The sequence below is a fragment of the Thamnophis sirtalis genome, unplaced genomic scaffold (genome assembly GCF_051295495.1).
Source record: "Thamnophis sirtalis isolate CommonGarterSnake01/CBP01778 unplaced genomic scaffold, rThaSir2_p1.2 scaffold_1, whole genome shotgun sequence".
NCBI classification, from domain to species: Eukaryota; Metazoa; Chordata; class Lepidosauria; order Squamata; family Natricidae; genus Thamnophis; species Thamnophis sirtalis.
This window is the reverse complement of record NW_028261381.1, coordinates 155,650,854-155,667,698: the sequence shown is the minus strand read 5'-3', so window position 1 is coordinate 155,667,698 and position 16,845 is coordinate 155,650,854. Positions and strand designations below refer to the sequence as shown.

Below are 16,845 nucleotides of genomic sequence, written 5' to 3'. Positions count from 1 at the left end.
AAAAATTGAGGCATTTTTGCCTTCCCCCAGTCCCCAGAAACAATCTGCAGGCTTCAGTTGAAGGCAAAAATGCCTTAGTTTTTGCGAAAAATATCTTTGGGGGTGTCTTTGCTTTTCCTCAGCCCTGCTGAAGCCTGCAGAATGCTCCTGGGGGCCAGGGAGGACAAAACCTTTTTTTCTTACTTACCTCTTCAAAATCTTGGTGTGTCTTATACACCAGTGCGTCTTATAGTCTGAAAAATATGGTAGTTTTTATGTCTGTGGCTCACAGTGAGGAGCGTAGGACTAGACCATTTTCTTTAGCTAGACCACCCAAGGATGATAATGATTTTGGCCTCTAAGAAGTCAAGAACTATGATGGCGAACCTATGGCATGCGTGCCTGAAGTGGCACATGGAACCATGTTGCCTGGCACACGTGACGTTGCCCGTTCTTCTTCTGGGTTTCTGGCGCATTTGCACACGATGATCAGCTGGCCTTTGTGGGTGCGGCAGTGCTGGAATCTGGAAGAGCTGGTCTTCCATTTTCCGGAGTGAGCATGCGTGCCGGCCAGCTGATCAGTGTGTGCGCATAAGTGGCAGTAACCAGAAGACTTGTTGGTCAGCAAGAATTTCATTTCCCGACACGCACATGCCCCCTGGGCAGCTCCTCTTCCTTGTTGTGGCCCAGACGAGCATTCGCCATCACTGGTCTAGAAGATACATCGATTGGTGTGTGATGATCTTGTCAGGTGGACAAGGTTGAATTGTTTTAAGGTTTGGGATGGTTAAAATATGAACAATTACATTAAAATATGAACAAGCTACATTAAGTCTTGTGAAAACCAAATGTACAGTATTTATTTTGCCTTTCTTAAAGCCAAAGAAATCTTAAAAAAACGGAAAATCATACTCTTAAAAATTGAAATTTTGCTATCTAAGATTATGGCCCAGTCTGTAGAGGGCACCGTGGGCTTTGAGGATTGCCTCCAAGCTGTGAGATGGTTTCTGCTAAATCTTTTGTCCAAAAGGTGATGCATGAAATAAGAGATGGGTAACTTCAGCACTTTTGGGCCAGCAGAAGTGTGACCTGAACCCACATTAATGAACCTGTTTTTCAAAACATACCCTGTATTTCAGAGTATAAGACGCACCAAGATTTTGAAGAGGCAAATTAAAAGAAACAGGTTTTGCACTCTGCAGGCCTCCCAAAAACGGCCTGTTTTTCACGAAAATGGGCCTGTTTTTTCTCAAAAAACAAAGGGCATGCATAGCCTTTAGGAGGCTTATGGAGTGCTCCTGGGGGCTGGGGGGGGTGATATTGAGCAAAAAATGGCCAGTTTTTTGCTCATTTCTGCCCTCCCCAGCCCCCAGGAGCATTCTGGAAGCCTCCTAAGGCTATGCATGGCCATTTTTGTAAAGGGGCGGGGTTTCAGGAGGCAAAAATGCTGTATTCAGTGTATAAGATGCACCCAGATTTTCATCCTCTTTTTTGAGGGAAACGGGTGCATCTTATACTCCGAAAAATACATGCATTATATGCAACTGTGCAAAACACACTAAGTACTTTCTCAAGCTACATAGTGAGAAGGTGAGGATTTCTCCAGCCACATGGCGAGAAGGTGAGGATTTCAGCTGCCTTCCTCAACCAACTTGGAGGAATTTGGGCCTTAGGTGCTGCACATAGGATTTCAGCAGTGGCAGGAGGGATAAACCCAGAGGGAATTTGTCTTCTACTTGAAGATAAATAGAGGCTGGCATTGATTCAAGAAGGTTTTCCAGGGTACAGTTTACAGCAGTATTTTTCAAAGTTTATGTGTGTATGTATTCTGGCTAAGGAATTCTGGGAACATCTTAAAGTTGCTCAGTTTGAAAAAGTTTGGTGTACAGGCTACACTTTGAAAGGATCTGTCTATGCTATTTTTGTATACAGGTAGTCCTTGAGTTACAACAGTTCAAAGTTACAACATCACTGAAATAAGTGATTTATGACCTTTTTACACACTTACAACCATTGCAGCATCTCCATGGTCACATGATCAAAATTCCTGTGCTGATTCATATTTATGACGGGTTGCAGCGTTCCGCGATCCTGTGATCATCTTTTGTATGTCACCTTCTGACAAGCAAAGTCAATGGGGAAGCCAGATTCATTTAACCGCCATGTTACTAATGTAACAGCTGCACTGATTCAGTTAACAACTGTGGCAAGAAAAAACAGACATGGGACAACATTCACTTAACAACTTAGCAACAGAAATTTTGGGCTCAATTCAGGTCGTAAGTCGAGGACTACCTGTACCAAGATACAACAATGGAATCCCCAGTTATGAATAACAGATTTGTACTTGTCCTCCTTAAATAAGAGTAAGTGTTGGCTTGTTCCCAGGTTTCTGGAAACCAGCATGAAGAGCTGCAAAATGTGCGGAAGCATATACACTCCTGTTTCACCAACATCTCCTGTTTCCTTTTACCTCATCCGGGCTTGAAAGTAGCTACAAATCCCAATTTTGATGGGAAACTCAGAGGTGAGTTCATTGGCATCAGTAAGAAACTGAGATGAGAGGAAGAGGAGGGAAGGAAGATAGAGAGCAGTAAGGAGAACAAGATGGAAGGGAGAAGGAGAGAAGGAGAGAGAGTAGGAAGGGGAAGAGGAAGAGAGGAGTAGGGGAGAGGGAAGGGAAGAAGGAAGGGGAAGAAGAGAGGAAGGAAGAAAGTAGAGAAGGGAGGGAGGGAGAAAACAAAGGGGAAAGAAGGTGGTGTCAAAACAGGCGAGGGATGGTAAACAAAGCAATCCAAAAGGTATGTTGTTATAACCCTGTAAATGGAATGACAAATGTAAAAAAGAATAATAACTATGTGAATGTATACATATAATTGTATACAGGGAACAAAAAAATAAAAAAAAACTTTTCAAAAAATAAAACACAACCAACCAACACAAAAACTGAGGTAGAATTCACAGCTACCAAGTTGGAGGTGTTGTACCATAGACCAATTTGAGGCAGGGTTTGCAGAAGTGTGTGTGTGTTTGTGTGTCTATGGCTGTTTTAGGGATAACATTCATTTTCAACCAATCGGGATAGAGCAGGAGGGGACCTTGGAGGTCTTCTAGTCCAACCCCCTGCTCAAGCAGGAGATCCTATACCACTTCAGACAACTCACTGTCCAGTCTCTTCAAAACCTCCAGTGATGAAGCACCCACAGCTTCTGACAACAAGCTGTTCCTCTGGTTAATTATTCTCATTTCTCAGGAAATTTCTCCTTGTTTCAGGTTGCTTCTCTCCTTGATTAGTTTCCATCCATTGTTTCTTGTCCTACCTACAGTTTTTTCGCTTTGGTAAATAAGCTGAGCCCTCCCTCCTTTTTGTGGCAATCTCTCAAATACTGGAATACTGCTCTCATGTCACTCTTAGTCAGTGGTGGGTTTCAAAAATTGTTCAAACCTCTGTGGGTGTGGCCTCCTTTGTGGGAGTGGCTTGCTGCCCATGTGACCAGATGGGAGTGGCTTGCCGTCCTTGTGACCGGATATGAAGATGCCGATGACACGTCAAAACCACCATAAATTACCTCACACACAGCACTGGCATGCATAAGAATATGATGTAAACTTGTTTTTTAAAAGGCATCTTTGGTTTGCGTTAAAACAACTTCAACACACGCAATGTTCTGATTGCACCACAAACGCAGTAGTCATCCTTACCTTTCACAGAGGCACTGAGTTTTATAAATATGAGCATGATAGTGTAGAATAATCATATTCAAGGACCAGTGGTGGGTTTCAAAAATTTTGGAACCTCTTCTATAGGTGTGGCCTGCTTTCCGGGTCCAGTGGTGGAACCTCTTCTAACCGGTTCGGTAGATTTGACGAACCGGTTCTACCGAATAGGTGCGAACTGGTAGGAACCCACCTCTGCTCTTAGTCCTTCTCTAGACTAGGCAAACCCAAATCCTGCATATTTCTTCATATGTTTTAGTCTCCAGGCCTTTAATTATCTTTTTTCCAAAATTTCCAGCGGTTTTTTTTTTTTGCAATGTGGTGCCCAAAATTGGATGCAGTATTCCAGGTGTGGTCTTACTAAGGATTTATAAAGCAGTACTAATACTTTACGTGAATTTGATTGTATGCCTCTGTTTATACAACCAGGTATTGTATTAGCCATTTTGGCTGCTGTCGCACCCTACTGGCTCATATTTAAGTGCCTGTCCACTAGGATTCCAAGGTACCTCTCACAGTGGCTGTTTTGGAGTCAGATTTTGCCTAATCTGTACTTTCATTCCCAAAAGAGAATGAAACTGACCACTTATGATTAGATCAGTGTTTCTCAACCTTGGCGATTTTAAGTCCACAGGACTTAAAGTCGCCAAGGTTGAGAAACACTGGATTAGATGGACTTCATATTCTGCAGAAAGGAGATAATGCCTGTCTCCAGATTTTTTTCTGCTTAATTAATTATACCCATGTGCCTTTTTTCTTAGATGAGATTTCTGCATTATTTGTTTATGTATTTATGTATTTACATTTGCCACCCCTCTCATTAGCCAAAGAGGCTCTGGGAGCCTTACAATGCCATAAAAGCATATTTTTAAAAACATTAAAGTTAACCCCAAATAAATACAGCTAGTCCTCGACTTACAATCACAAGTAAGCTCAAAATTTCTGTTGCTAAGCAAGAGTTTGGCCCCATTTTATGACCTTTCTTGCCACAGTTGTTAAGTGAATCACTGCAGTTGTTAGTAACGCGGTTGTTAAGCAAATCTAGTTTTCCCATTGACATTGCAGCCATCATAAATACATGCCAGTTGCTAATTTTGCAATGGTCGTAAGTATGAAAAATGATCATATGTCAATTTTTTCAGTGACGTTGTAACTTCAAATGGTCACCAAACAAACAGTTGTAAGTTGAGGACTATCTGTAAAGGCTAAAAACCAAGAGGATGAAGCCATATGTGGGTGGGTTTTTATATCTCACTTGACCAACTATTCCCAGCATAGAGCGCTTCCATATCAGTACCCCATGTCAACCAGAAAAGCCAGGATTTAAGGCACTTCTGAAAGGACATAAAAGAGATGGATCATAATTCTGGTGGCAGGATGTTCCAGAGGTCACAGCAGAGAAGGCCAATGGGGTCTAATGGAGGCCTCTTCTGTAGGGGCAGGTGGGGCGAGCCCAGAGGTGGTATTCAGCTGGTTTGGACTGGTTCAACCGAACCGGTAGCAGAAATCACGGGTGCTCTGCCCACTGTCCCGGCTCTATGCTATCCTATTTAGGCATGTTTTTGAGTCTGGGCGCCTGCGCGGAAAGTGCACGTGCGAGCAAAGCACGCACGCAGAAGGCAGGGTGAATGTGCGGAAGGGGCGCGTGCACCTCTAGAGCGTGTGAGCACCCGGGTGGGTGTCTAACCGGTGGTAACAAAATGTGAAACCCACCGCTGGGCGAGCCCATTCCATTGGGGTGAGACAATTCCTCAGTTAATTTGTACTCTTCTGATTGCCTGATTGAGAGAATTTCTCTTTACCCATTCAGATACCTTCAACACGATTAGAGATTATTCCTTAAGGGAAAACTATGACCTCTACACAGAAGAGGAGAACAACTCAGCAGTATCATATAGGGACAAGGTTTATTTCGTGATTGAATTAGGTTTCTGATTGGGCCATTCTAACTGGCCTCTGGGCTCATGGGCATCAAGCCAGGTTTTGCAAAGGCAGTAAATTCTGTTGGCCTAAGAGACACATGTGTTGATAAATATTTTTCACGCTAAGGGTTGCAAAAGGGGCCCATCTAGTAATAAAGTGACATTATTGCGATAGAGATTTCAACGGCTTTTGGAGGAAAATAAGAGTCTGCCAAGTTGTTTGGAGAAATGCTATGTCTCAGGCTATGCCATGAAAATGTCCAGGGAAGGAGGGGACCTTTGAACTGGTATTTGTTGGTATTGTTCTCTCCTAATTCCCAGTATAACATTAAGTATAACAGTATAACATTAAGATGGGCATGGATCTGATAGTTGTAACCCTCCAGGATTAATCTTTAAAGAATTGTGTGATCCTAACAGTCATGGCCATCTCCAGGTAAAAGTTTGGAGGATGTAATAGATAGTAGATCATGTCAGAAGGTCCACCAATAAAATACTAGTGAAGACAATCCAGACTAGGCAAAAGGAGCATGGTGGCTGGCTGGGCTCACCCATTGCATTAGCACTTAGACTTATATAGTGCTCCATAGTGCTTTACGGCACTCTCTGGGAGGTTTACAGTGCCGGCATATTGTCCCCATCAATCTGGAGCCTCATTTTGCCAATGTCAGAAGGATGGAGCTCCAGTCTATGGTCAGAGTTAGCTTGTAATACTGCATTCTAACCACTGCGCCAACAAGTTCGATATGATCTGCTTGGTTTTGGCTTTGCTTGTTGAATCAACTTAGCCGTTTCGGTTTGTAAACCATGGTTAATGGTTTATTTTGAGCCTGGCCATTGTAGCTCCTTTAGCATGCTGTAGTTTAATTCTAGCACAATGTATGAACCAAACCGTTCTCGCAAATACGTTAATGAGCAATTTGTCTTCTGATTGTCCAAACTTCTATTATTATGTTGACCATCTGACCCTGATAAAACTGACCATCTTTAGTCAAATGAAGTAGGCAATGTCTGCTATTGTCCTCCTGAGCTTTTCATCCCCAATTGGTACTGTGGAAAAGTTCATATAAATGACATTGTGTTATATCTGCCTTGATATCTTATTCATGGATAGTAATTAAAAATTTGTTGACAGAAAGTGTCCTAAGTTGGGAGAAAGTATTTTGGACACTTTGGTATAGAATTCATTATTTTGGTTTAGATCCTCAATCATTGGTTCACTTTGGAGTCTCCTGAGTTCTTGGGATTTCTAGTATTTACATTACAAAAGGCACACTCATCAACAGGGTTCATGTTCCCCTTACAGAAATTGATGATGATTTCATCAAAAACTTGAAAATCCTGATTCCATGGCTATTGAGCCCCAAGAGCCTGGATGTCAAGGAGATCAATGGAAATAACATCACCTGCCGAGGCCTTGTGGAATATTTCAAGGTGAGCTAAAAGTATAAAACAGAAGGCTTTCTGGCTTAGGAAACCTCCATTTTCTAGGGATCAGTGGCTAAGGTCCTTCGCCATCTCTATGGCAGTGATGGCTAACCTTTTTGTCATCGCATGCCCAAACCCATAATGCAATGCATGCGCGACACCCCCACGCTCCGCCCCCTACACATGTGTACATGACCCCCCCCATGCTTCTCCCCACCCCCCTGCACTCTGTTTTGGGCCTAGCAGGCCTCCCTGAAGCCTCCTGGGACCAGAAATGGGGCATGGGGGGTGCGGTGCACCCCCAACCCCATGTGCATGCATGCATATTTCCCTTCCGCCCACATGTACAGCAGAGACCCGAAAATCAGCTGGCCCGTGGTGCATGCATGGTGGAGCTGAGCTGGGGCTCTGTGGGAACAGATTTCTCCAGAAACAGTTTAGAGCTTAAACTCCGTCAGATGTGCCTGAAGTAGAATTTTACCATCTCTAGTAGCATAGCTAGTAATTAGAACTGCTATGAGTTGCACTTAAATCATCTGTAGAAGTCACAGCTTTCCCATTCAATAGCTTAAAAAAACCAAGGACAGCACTTTAAAGTTATATTTGGAATCACCATTAAAGGCATAGCATCTATGACATAGCAGACGTTATATGATTAATATGGTTAATTAATATTGTGACTCTACTAGGAACTTAGAAACACTTTTGATATAATATTTTATGGGCAAATTTTAAATGAAGTTCCATATATCACTTGGAGGTTTTTTTAACTTGTTTTTCTCCCAGGCCTATATTAAGATCTACCAAGGAGAAGAGCTCCCTCATCCAAAATCAATGTTGCAGGTAATTACTGCATTCTGGGTGCTGGTGGGTGGGTTGGGAATATATGTGTCTATCGGGAGGATAAAGCATTTCCCCCCTATCAATTCCTATCAATCACGAGAGACGACTTAGAGAGAGATGTCTCTTAAAGATGTGCAAGATGCTCAGATGGAATTGAATACAGTAATGGGAGAATATTATGGAGAGCATACTACTATGTGTAAATGGTGGTCATAGTGATATCTCTCTTTAGAAATATGCAAAAACACTCACAATTCAATCTAGTCTTGCTTTCAGAATAAACCGTAAACCAGTTTTCTTGATGCTTTGCTAATGTATAAGGGTGTATCCACATGCTTTTTTCAAGAGGCAACTAGACTGTCTGGTTTTTGTTTGAAGATGTTTTACTCCTCATCCAAGAAGCTTCTTCAGTTCAGAGCTCAGAACTGAAGAAGCTTCTTGGATGAGAAGCAAAATGTCTTCAAACAAAAACCAGAAACTCCAGTTGCCTCTTGAAAAAAGCACCTTTGGGCCAACCATGACCTGGATGACTGAGAATCTCCATAGACATTTCCCTTATCTCCGTTTTTCTCCCCTTTCCATCAAAATTGCTAAACAGTAAGGAAAAAAACAGTCCCTGCTTTTATCATCAGCTCCTTAACTGATTAACTGAGGACTAGAGGAGAGATTTTTGTGGAAAGTAGTTAATTAAAGCATCTAATAACCTCTTCCCAGGTTAAATGTGCATTCACTAGGAGAGAAAAGGGATCGTGGATGGAAAAAAGAGAACTGATTGGAGTCACCCTAAAAGAATTTTTACAAGTAGTAGAGAAACTGTTTGTGTACTATTTGGGTGTTTATTTATATAAGATTTAGATTTATAATCCCCTGCCTTTGCTCCAAGAGTTCAAGGCAATGTGCAAAGCCTTTCTTCCAAAGCATTTCTTCCAAAAAGCACTTTCCCCCTTGTGCTGAGAATGATTCCTCCAGCACCATCCAGGAGTTGACATGGTTTGCTTGATCCTGATTTTGAGCTTCCCTGACGCTTTAGGCGAAAAAGCCTCCTTGCTTGCAATTAATAAACTCACAGAATTTTCCAACTGTTATGGTCAATGGCCTCCTGTTTCCATAGCAACATTTTTTCCCTCTTTGTCCCTGTTCCCCATTCTGCCTTTACAGGCCACTGCAGAAGCAAACAATCTGGCAGCGGTTGCCACTGCAAAAGATACTTACAACAAACGAATGGAAGAGGTAAGGCTTGGATTCTGTCCCATCATTTTTCTAAGGAGCCGTAGCTCTTTCACTCCATTTAAAAGCCTTGGGTAATCCGAGGTCTTCTGAAGAGCAGTGTAGTTCCAAAAATATGTGTTCTGGATCTCAGGGGAAGGTCTTTGAGTTTTTGTCAGCCCCCAGAATTCATTCGACATTGCTGCCTTAGGTCGCCCTGTCCCTAAAAGTCACCTGAAAACTTGTGAAATAGAATAGAATAGAATTCTTTATTGGCCAAGTGCGACTGGACACACAAGGAATTTGTCTTTGGTGCATATGCTCTCCGTGTACATAAAAGAAAAGATACATTCGTCACAAATCCTAAGGTACAACACTTAATGGTAGACACAGGGTACAAATAAGCAATCAAATCATACTAGGAAACAATCAATATAAATCGTAAGGATACAAGCAACAAAGTTACAGTCATGCAGTCATAAGTGGGAGGAGATGGGTGATAGGAACGATGAGAAGGCTAAAAGTAATATTAATGCAGACTTAAATAGCTTGACAGTATTGAGGGAACTATTTGTTTAGCCAGAGTGATGGCGTTCAGGAAAAAACTGTTCTTGTGTCTAGTTGTTCTGGTGTGCAGTGCTCTAACGTTGTTTTGAGGGTAGAAGTTGAAACTATTTATGTCCAGGATGCGAGGGCTCTGTAAATATTTTCACGGCCCTCTTTTTGACTCGTGCAGTGTACAGGTCCTCAATGGAAGGCAGGTTGGTAGTAATTGTATTTTCTCCAGTTCTGATTATCCTCTGAAGTCTGTGCCTGTCTTGTTGGGTTGCAGAACCAAACCAGATCATTATAGAGGTGCAGATGACAGACTCAATAATTCTTCTGTAGAATTGTATCAGCGGCTCTTTGGGCAGTTTGAGTTTCCTGAAGTTGGCGCAGAAAGAACATTCGTTGTGCGTTTTTGATGATGTTTTTGATGTTAGGTGTCCATTTTAGGTCTTGAGATATGATAGAACCTAGAAATTTGAAGGTCTCTACTGTTGATACTGTCTAGTATTGTGAGAGGTGGTAGTTTGGGAGGGTTTCTCCTAAAGTCTACCACCATTTCTAAGGTTTTGAGTGTGGTCAGTTCCAGATTGTTCCGGTTGCACCATGAGGCTAGTTGTTCAACCTCCCATCTGTATGCGGATTCAATGTTGTCTTGAATGAGACCATCACTAACTCCTGATTTGTATATATAAAATATATCATATAGAATTAATATGATTAAGAAAACACAATCAGATCTGTAACTACTTGTACTGAAATACTTTATCCCTCTAAAAATGTTGAACAGCCTGTTGCTGTTATCTAAAGTTCATTTCACTTTAGATAATCTGTTTTGGTCAGACCCTGTTTGAATCCATTTCCAAATCCTGCATTTTAAGAAGGTTTCAAAGATAGTAGAACAAGTCAGGCAAGGACGGTGAAGATGATCAGAGCAGTAGAAACAAAGTCTTATGAAGAAAGATTTGAAGAGCTAAAGATGTTAAATCACTACAGTATCGAAAATGAGAAATTCCATGAACTCAAGCATGGATGTCAAACAGATCAAGGCTTGTTCCAAGGGAAAGACGTACAATAATGATCTTTCCTTTAAATGTTAAGGGCAGTCCAACAGTAGAACTAGTTATCCAACATTTCCTATTACTTGATGGATTCAAGCAGAGCATAGATAGACATTTATTGGGGATCTTTTAATTGCAATTCCTTTACTGAGCAGGAGAGTGATGGCCTAATTACCATATTTTTCAGAGTATAAGATGCACCCCCCCCAAGAGGCTGAAAATTTGAGTGCATCTTATACTCTGAGAAGAAGCTTTTTTTCAGCCCTAATGAGGCGCTAACGATCGAAGCTATCTCTCGGGCTTCCCCTGCTTTTCTCATTGCTTCTCTCTCCAATTATCAGCTGTGCTCCAGAAGCTGTTTTTTATCCCCAACCAGGGATAAAAAGCACTTGTGCGCACGCTCAAAACCAGCAAACCTAGGTGCTGAAGCTGACCAGACTAAGGACGCTAGCCAGATGAATACTTGGTAGGCAGATTCCCCCCCCCCTATTTTCCTCCACAAAAACTAAGGCGCGTCTTATACTCCAAAAATATGGCACATGTGTATAAGCCAGCTTTCTCAGCCCGATGAATTGAATTCAAATTCCCAACTGGTATGACTTTTTCATACTGTCTAGGACTTCTGGGAACTCAAATCTAACAAATCTTGTTGGATGCTTCATTTATTTGGTCAGGGGTTTACCCTCTGGTGGTTTTTTTTTTAATGCTTTACTTGCTTGTTTCAGGTGTGTGGAGGTGACAAACCTTTTCTTGCACCCAGTGACCTTCAGAATAAACACCTGGAGCTCAAGGAAGAGGCAGTCCGGCAATTCCGTGCTGTGAAAAAGATGGGGGGTGAAGAATTCAGCCGTCGGTACCTCCAGCAATTGGAGGCAGAAATTGACGAGCTCTATGTCCAGTATATCAAGCACAACGACAGCAAGAACATCTTCCACGCTGCTCGCACCCCAGCCACCCTGTTTGTTGTCATCTTCATCACTTACGTCATTGCTGGTGTCACAGGCTTCATTGGATTGGACATCATAGCCAGTCTCTGCAATATGATCATGGGGCTAACTCTGATCACCCTTTGCACATGGGCATACATCAGATACTCCGGGGAGTACAGGGAGCTGGGGGCCGTCATAGACCAAGTGGCAGCAGCACTCTGGGACCAGGTAAGAGCTCACTAACCATTCTTGAGCCTTAACGCTAGCATTCCTAACAAGCCTCTTGTCTCCCTAGCCTAGGTGCAGGGAAGAAAGGGGCCCAAAATGGACCATAGTGAAGGCTTAACAAGTTTGAAAACTCTGTAACAATGAAGAGCTTCTCTACAGAATCAGAGGATATAAGAGAGAAGAGACAGATGGTTTTCTGTGCAAAACAATATTTTATTTATTTATTAAACATGTATGCCATCCAACTCCCAATGACACTAGGCACTAGAAGGGATATGCATGACTCCATCTTAAAGCTGCCTACTACCTCCAAAATCTGTGCACCTTTGAACTAACATTTCAAATATTAATACTTGACTGAGCCTTTTCTGATCCAGAGTCTTTGGTTCCCTTACTTGGCTACAATAAATGGGAATGATGGAAACTGAAATCCTACATTCTGGGAGGACAGCAGTTTGGAGAAACCAATAAAGGAGAGTATTTGTAACTCAGGGTTGAAATGAGGTGTCTTTGGTGCTCTCTGAGTTTGTTTGTTTTCTTCAAATATTTCATTACCAAACTAGGTATAGTTATAAGCCGTGGTGGCGCAATGGATAGAGTGCAGTACTACAGGCTACTTCTGCTGACTGCCGGCTGCCTGCCGGCTGCCTGCAGTTTGGCAGTTCAAATCTCACCAGGCTCAAGGTTGACTCAGTCTTCCGTCCATCCGAAGCCAGTAAAATGAGGATTGATTGTTGAGGGCAATATGCTGACTCTGTAAACCACTTACAGAGGGTTGTAGAGCACTGCAAAGAGGCATATGAATCTAAGTGCTTTTGCTATTGCTATAACATCATCAGTGCTAATAAGGAGTGGAGTTTGCTCTCAGCGACCACAGTTTGGAGGTTTGCTGTGCAAAAGGAAATGCTCTTTTACATCACAGGAAATAGTTGCATGAAGACTATGAAGGAGATTTAGAGGGCTGAAAATCACTAGTAAGCATCATAATGGTAATGAAAAGATCAAAGTCAAGTAATGTTTGCTCTCTTGACTTCTCCAGGTAAGATTTAGAAAGCCCTAAAGCAGTGATGGCCAACTTTTTTCACCTCGAGTGCCAAACATGCTATCGCGCATGTTTGCCTGCCCACCCCCATAATTTAATTGCCTCCCCGTGCCGTGCCTCCTGCGCATGTGTGACACCTCCCCCTGCACCGTGCATGCCTGCACGGCTTTCTTGGAGCCTGGGGAGGACCAAAATGGCTTACCCTGCCCCCCCCCCGGAGGCCTGTTTTCTGATTTCCAGTGGGCCCAGTAGGTCTGTTTTTTGCCCTTCCCAGGCTTTCCAGAGGCTTTCTAGGAGTCTGGGAAGGGCGAAAAACTGCCTAACATGCAAACTGAAAGATTGGGAATGGACTTTCGGGTTACCCGTTGGGCCATTTTCTCCCTCCAGAGGCTTCAGGAGATTTCCCTGAAGCCTCTGGAGGGCGAAAAACAGCCCAATGCGCAAACTGGAAGTCCATTCCCGAACGTCTGGTTTGCACGTTGGGGTGGTTTTTCGCCCTCGGAGGCTTCAGGGAAGGCCGAAAATCTAGTGGCCTGTGCACACATGTGGAGCTGACAGGGCAACGCCTTGCGTGCCCTCAGCAATGACTCCATGCGTGCCATGGGTTTGCCATGACGGCCCTAGAGCCATGTCTTGGTGACTTTAAGATGGGTGGACTTCAACTCTCAGAATTCCCCAGCCAGCTGTCTCAAAGTTGGCAGGGTTGCAAAAAGCTGCCCTAGAGAGGCTGCTAGTCAATATGAAGAGAATGGATTTACGTTCTAGATATTAGAACACATAAGGCATCCATAAAAGGCTCTGGTTATCTTTTCAGTAACTAAAGTAAAATATTTAAAAGCAAATGCATCTCTGATCAGAAAATCCTTAACAAAAATCATGTCTACATCCCATATGGCATTAAAGCAGAGGCACATAGAAATCAGGATGCTTTGACATTTTCTTCTTGTGAGGACCAGTGTTATAGTGCCTGTTTTTCAGCTGGCCCTTCTCCTGTAACCTGAATTGGTCAAGTTGCTTTCTGAGTAATTGCGATTGGTTTAAATATCACTCCCAATTTGATGGTGTTGAAACGTGAATTATTATGGAACGTCGTTAAAACAACAAATGCATGTATTTGGATTGTGCTCAAATTCACTAGTCCTGCTAAAGAGAGCTGGATAAATAAGCAAGGGTGACAGATGTTGCCCAGTTGCTTGACAGCTATAGCAAAGAGTATTCTAGTCCAACAGGTTGAAAGTTTGTTTAGATTATGTTCTTGTGTTGAACTAGGCTTCCTGGGTTTTAGTCCTTGCATAAATATCTATGCATGATGCACTTTAGCAATCTTGTCTTCAGATCTTAGGTTTATCTGTTTATATGGGTTATATATTATTTTCCAGGCAAAAATCATGAAAACTATGTATTTAATAATCGGAACACTCTGATTCAAGAGGCTCCCCCAAAAGAAATAAAAGAATAAACAACAAATATATAGAATTGATGTTAAAATAATTAAGTCAATACTTAGCTTAAATATAGAAAGGCTGTGTTGCTAATAAATAGCTTTTGACTAGAACTAGCGGCTGGAAAAATGAATGAGGCAACTTTATATGTTTAGTTAACAAGAAGAAGAGAAGGCAGAATAAACTGAATGCACCCTCTCCAGACTGCTTCAGGATACAGTGGAATTGGGAATATAAATGCAAGGACATCTTGTGTTCTTTCTCTCACCTTGTTTTTTTCTTTCTTTTTGCAACTGGCTTTTCTGCAGGGCAACACAAATGAGGTAAGCCAACTTATTGTTATGCAAAAGCAATTCCTTCTCTACCAGTATACATATATGAATGACTGTGCATGTGGGTTCATATTACTTCAAGGTACTTGTACTACCAATAGCTTTAAAATCTTTCCCATCATAGGCTGGAATTCGGAAGGCAGCTGCAGAATTTGACTCATTTTGGAATTCAGATCAGAGACCAAAAAAAGCCTGCTTAATATACTGCACAGCCCATTGGTACAAGCAGTTTGTGCAGCAAAACAAGTAGAAGGGCCCTGTGTATCCATTAAACCTGCTGCTTTTTTTCCTGTAATGTTTGCTGGGAAAGGATCCAGGTCCCTGATGCTAGAGGAAGCGGGGTCAGCTCTCTAGAGAATACCATCCCTGAAATAACTTAAAACATCAATTCCTCTGGCAAAAAAGCAGAGTTCTGCAGCCAGTGGAATACATGTAGTTGAACTGAGGAATTTGCAGTGTTGTCACATTTTACATAAATTCTATCAGTAATTGAAAAAATAAAGCAATAGCTTGAGATAAAGGATTGAATACATGCAGCATGCCTGTTTAGGAGTAGTCCGCCAGGAGAACAGCTGAAAACTTTCCCTCTCCTATTTTTTATGTTTTGGTTTTCAGGCGTTGTACAAACTTTACAGCGCAGCTGCCACCCACAGACATTTGTACCACCATGCTTTCCCTACAGCCCAAAAGGTGGAGCCCAAGGAAGGGACAGAGAAGAAGAGTATGTAATCCAGAGGCTTTCCACAGAGGTGCAAGAAATACATCATTCAAACACGCTAATCACTTCTGCATCCATGTACCAATCTCTGGCACTCCTCAACACGGAAGGTGGAGAAAAATGATAACTCATTCACTCATGCACCAATGGCTTAAGTGTGGCTGCTTTAATTTGGACAATGCCCTGCTTGAGAGTGGATGAATCAGCATGACTGTCATTTTCTTTTTAAAAAGGATGCTGTGACTTAATTTTGCTGCAGACTCAGTACTCTTTGGTTCTCTAGAAAATGCTGTTACTTTCAGATCTTTTTAAGAGCATAAAGCCAGAGCCAGAGATGCTAATTGTTTCTCCTTTCACACCAGATTTTTTCCCCCCTCACAGCTGAGCCACGCCATCCCAAAGAAGCAAGAATGGGATGTAGCAGCAGTGCAGCTGACGATCATGCACACAACTGCTTGGGTGGGGCTTCTCTGAATCTGAGCCCCTTGAGTCATTAAGACCATTTAAGGCTTTGGGGGGGGGGGGAGACTCTCTTTTAAGTCAAATTCAACTCCTGGTAACTTCATGGACACATCCATGCAGTTTGATGAAGAGAAGTATGCAAATTAAACCTTTATGTGCACTTAGAGGGTTTTGTGAGGCAAACCTGATGAATAAAAGTAATGGTCTGCCTGTAAACTGTACACTTATTTAAGTGGGGTTATCCTAACATTGCCCAATGTACACCTAAAGGTTTTGATATGCACACTTTTCTTAATACAGCTTATTCACTTGCCTTCTCTGAAGTTGCAGAAATTTCTTTTGCTATAATATGTTAAAGAGATGGAAAAGCCTTTTTTAACATGTCTTTGAAAATTCCACTGTATATATATATTTGTTTAGTGCATAAAGAGTGTTCCTAGTTTTATTATGTTATTGTTGATTAAAAGTTTGTTCCTAAGACAATTACCTATTTGTTGTTTTATTAATTTCTAAATATTCATGCAGAAACTTTCCTATCTCACACTAAATGCAAGAATTTATACTGCATCTGTTTTACTTGCAATAGTTGTCATTCTGCTTTACTCAACAGCAGCCTCTTTCGGGGGAAAATCTCCACAAATTCTTTAAACAACAATCAAAATTGAATTGTGTGTGGTTCAATTTTATAGGGTGAATTTAGGATTAATTCTAGTTAGATTTTTGCAGCTCAGTATGTTACACAAACACAAACTCAGACTATGAGGGAATCTTATGGAACATGGCATATATTAATCGAGAAAATGAATAAATTCAGTAATCTGGCTAACTATATTGCACAAACATACCCACAAGGCCTATGAACGGTGTTTTGTCCTACATTCCCACATCTAGAGGCATTTAAAGGTAAATTTCTTCAACATGGGTAATGAATGCAATCCAATTTGGGCTAATCGATCCCACAGCCCACTTCTTGTTGACAAGGCAAAAAAA

General features: G+C 41.9%; 1 protein-coding gene across 2 annotated transcripts in view; it reads left to right on the top strand.

The window, feature by feature from the left end:
* The window catches only part of ATL1 (atlastin GTPase 1), a 45,399-nt gene extending 29,058 nt beyond the window's left edge, over positions 1–16,341 (top strand). For both annotated transcript variants that reach the window (XM_087728734.1, XM_087728728.1), the window contains exons 8-14: positions 2,368–2,506; positions 6,925–7,052; positions 7,833–7,889; positions 9,048–9,119; positions 11,428–11,859; positions 14,652–14,666; positions 15,291–16,341. In XM_087728734.1, the coding sequence (XP_087584860.1) occupies positions 2,368–2,506; positions 6,925–7,052; positions 7,833–7,889; positions 9,048–9,119; positions 11,428–11,859; positions 14,652–14,666; positions 15,291–15,404 (957 nt within the window). In that variant the 3' untranslated portion in view covers positions 15,405–16,341. The remainder of the gene's footprint in view (positions 1–2,367; positions 2,507–6,924; positions 7,053–7,832; positions 7,890–9,047; positions 9,120–11,427; positions 11,860–14,651; positions 14,667–15,290) is intronic.
* The last annotated feature ends 504 nt before the right edge of the window (positions 16,342–16,845 follow it).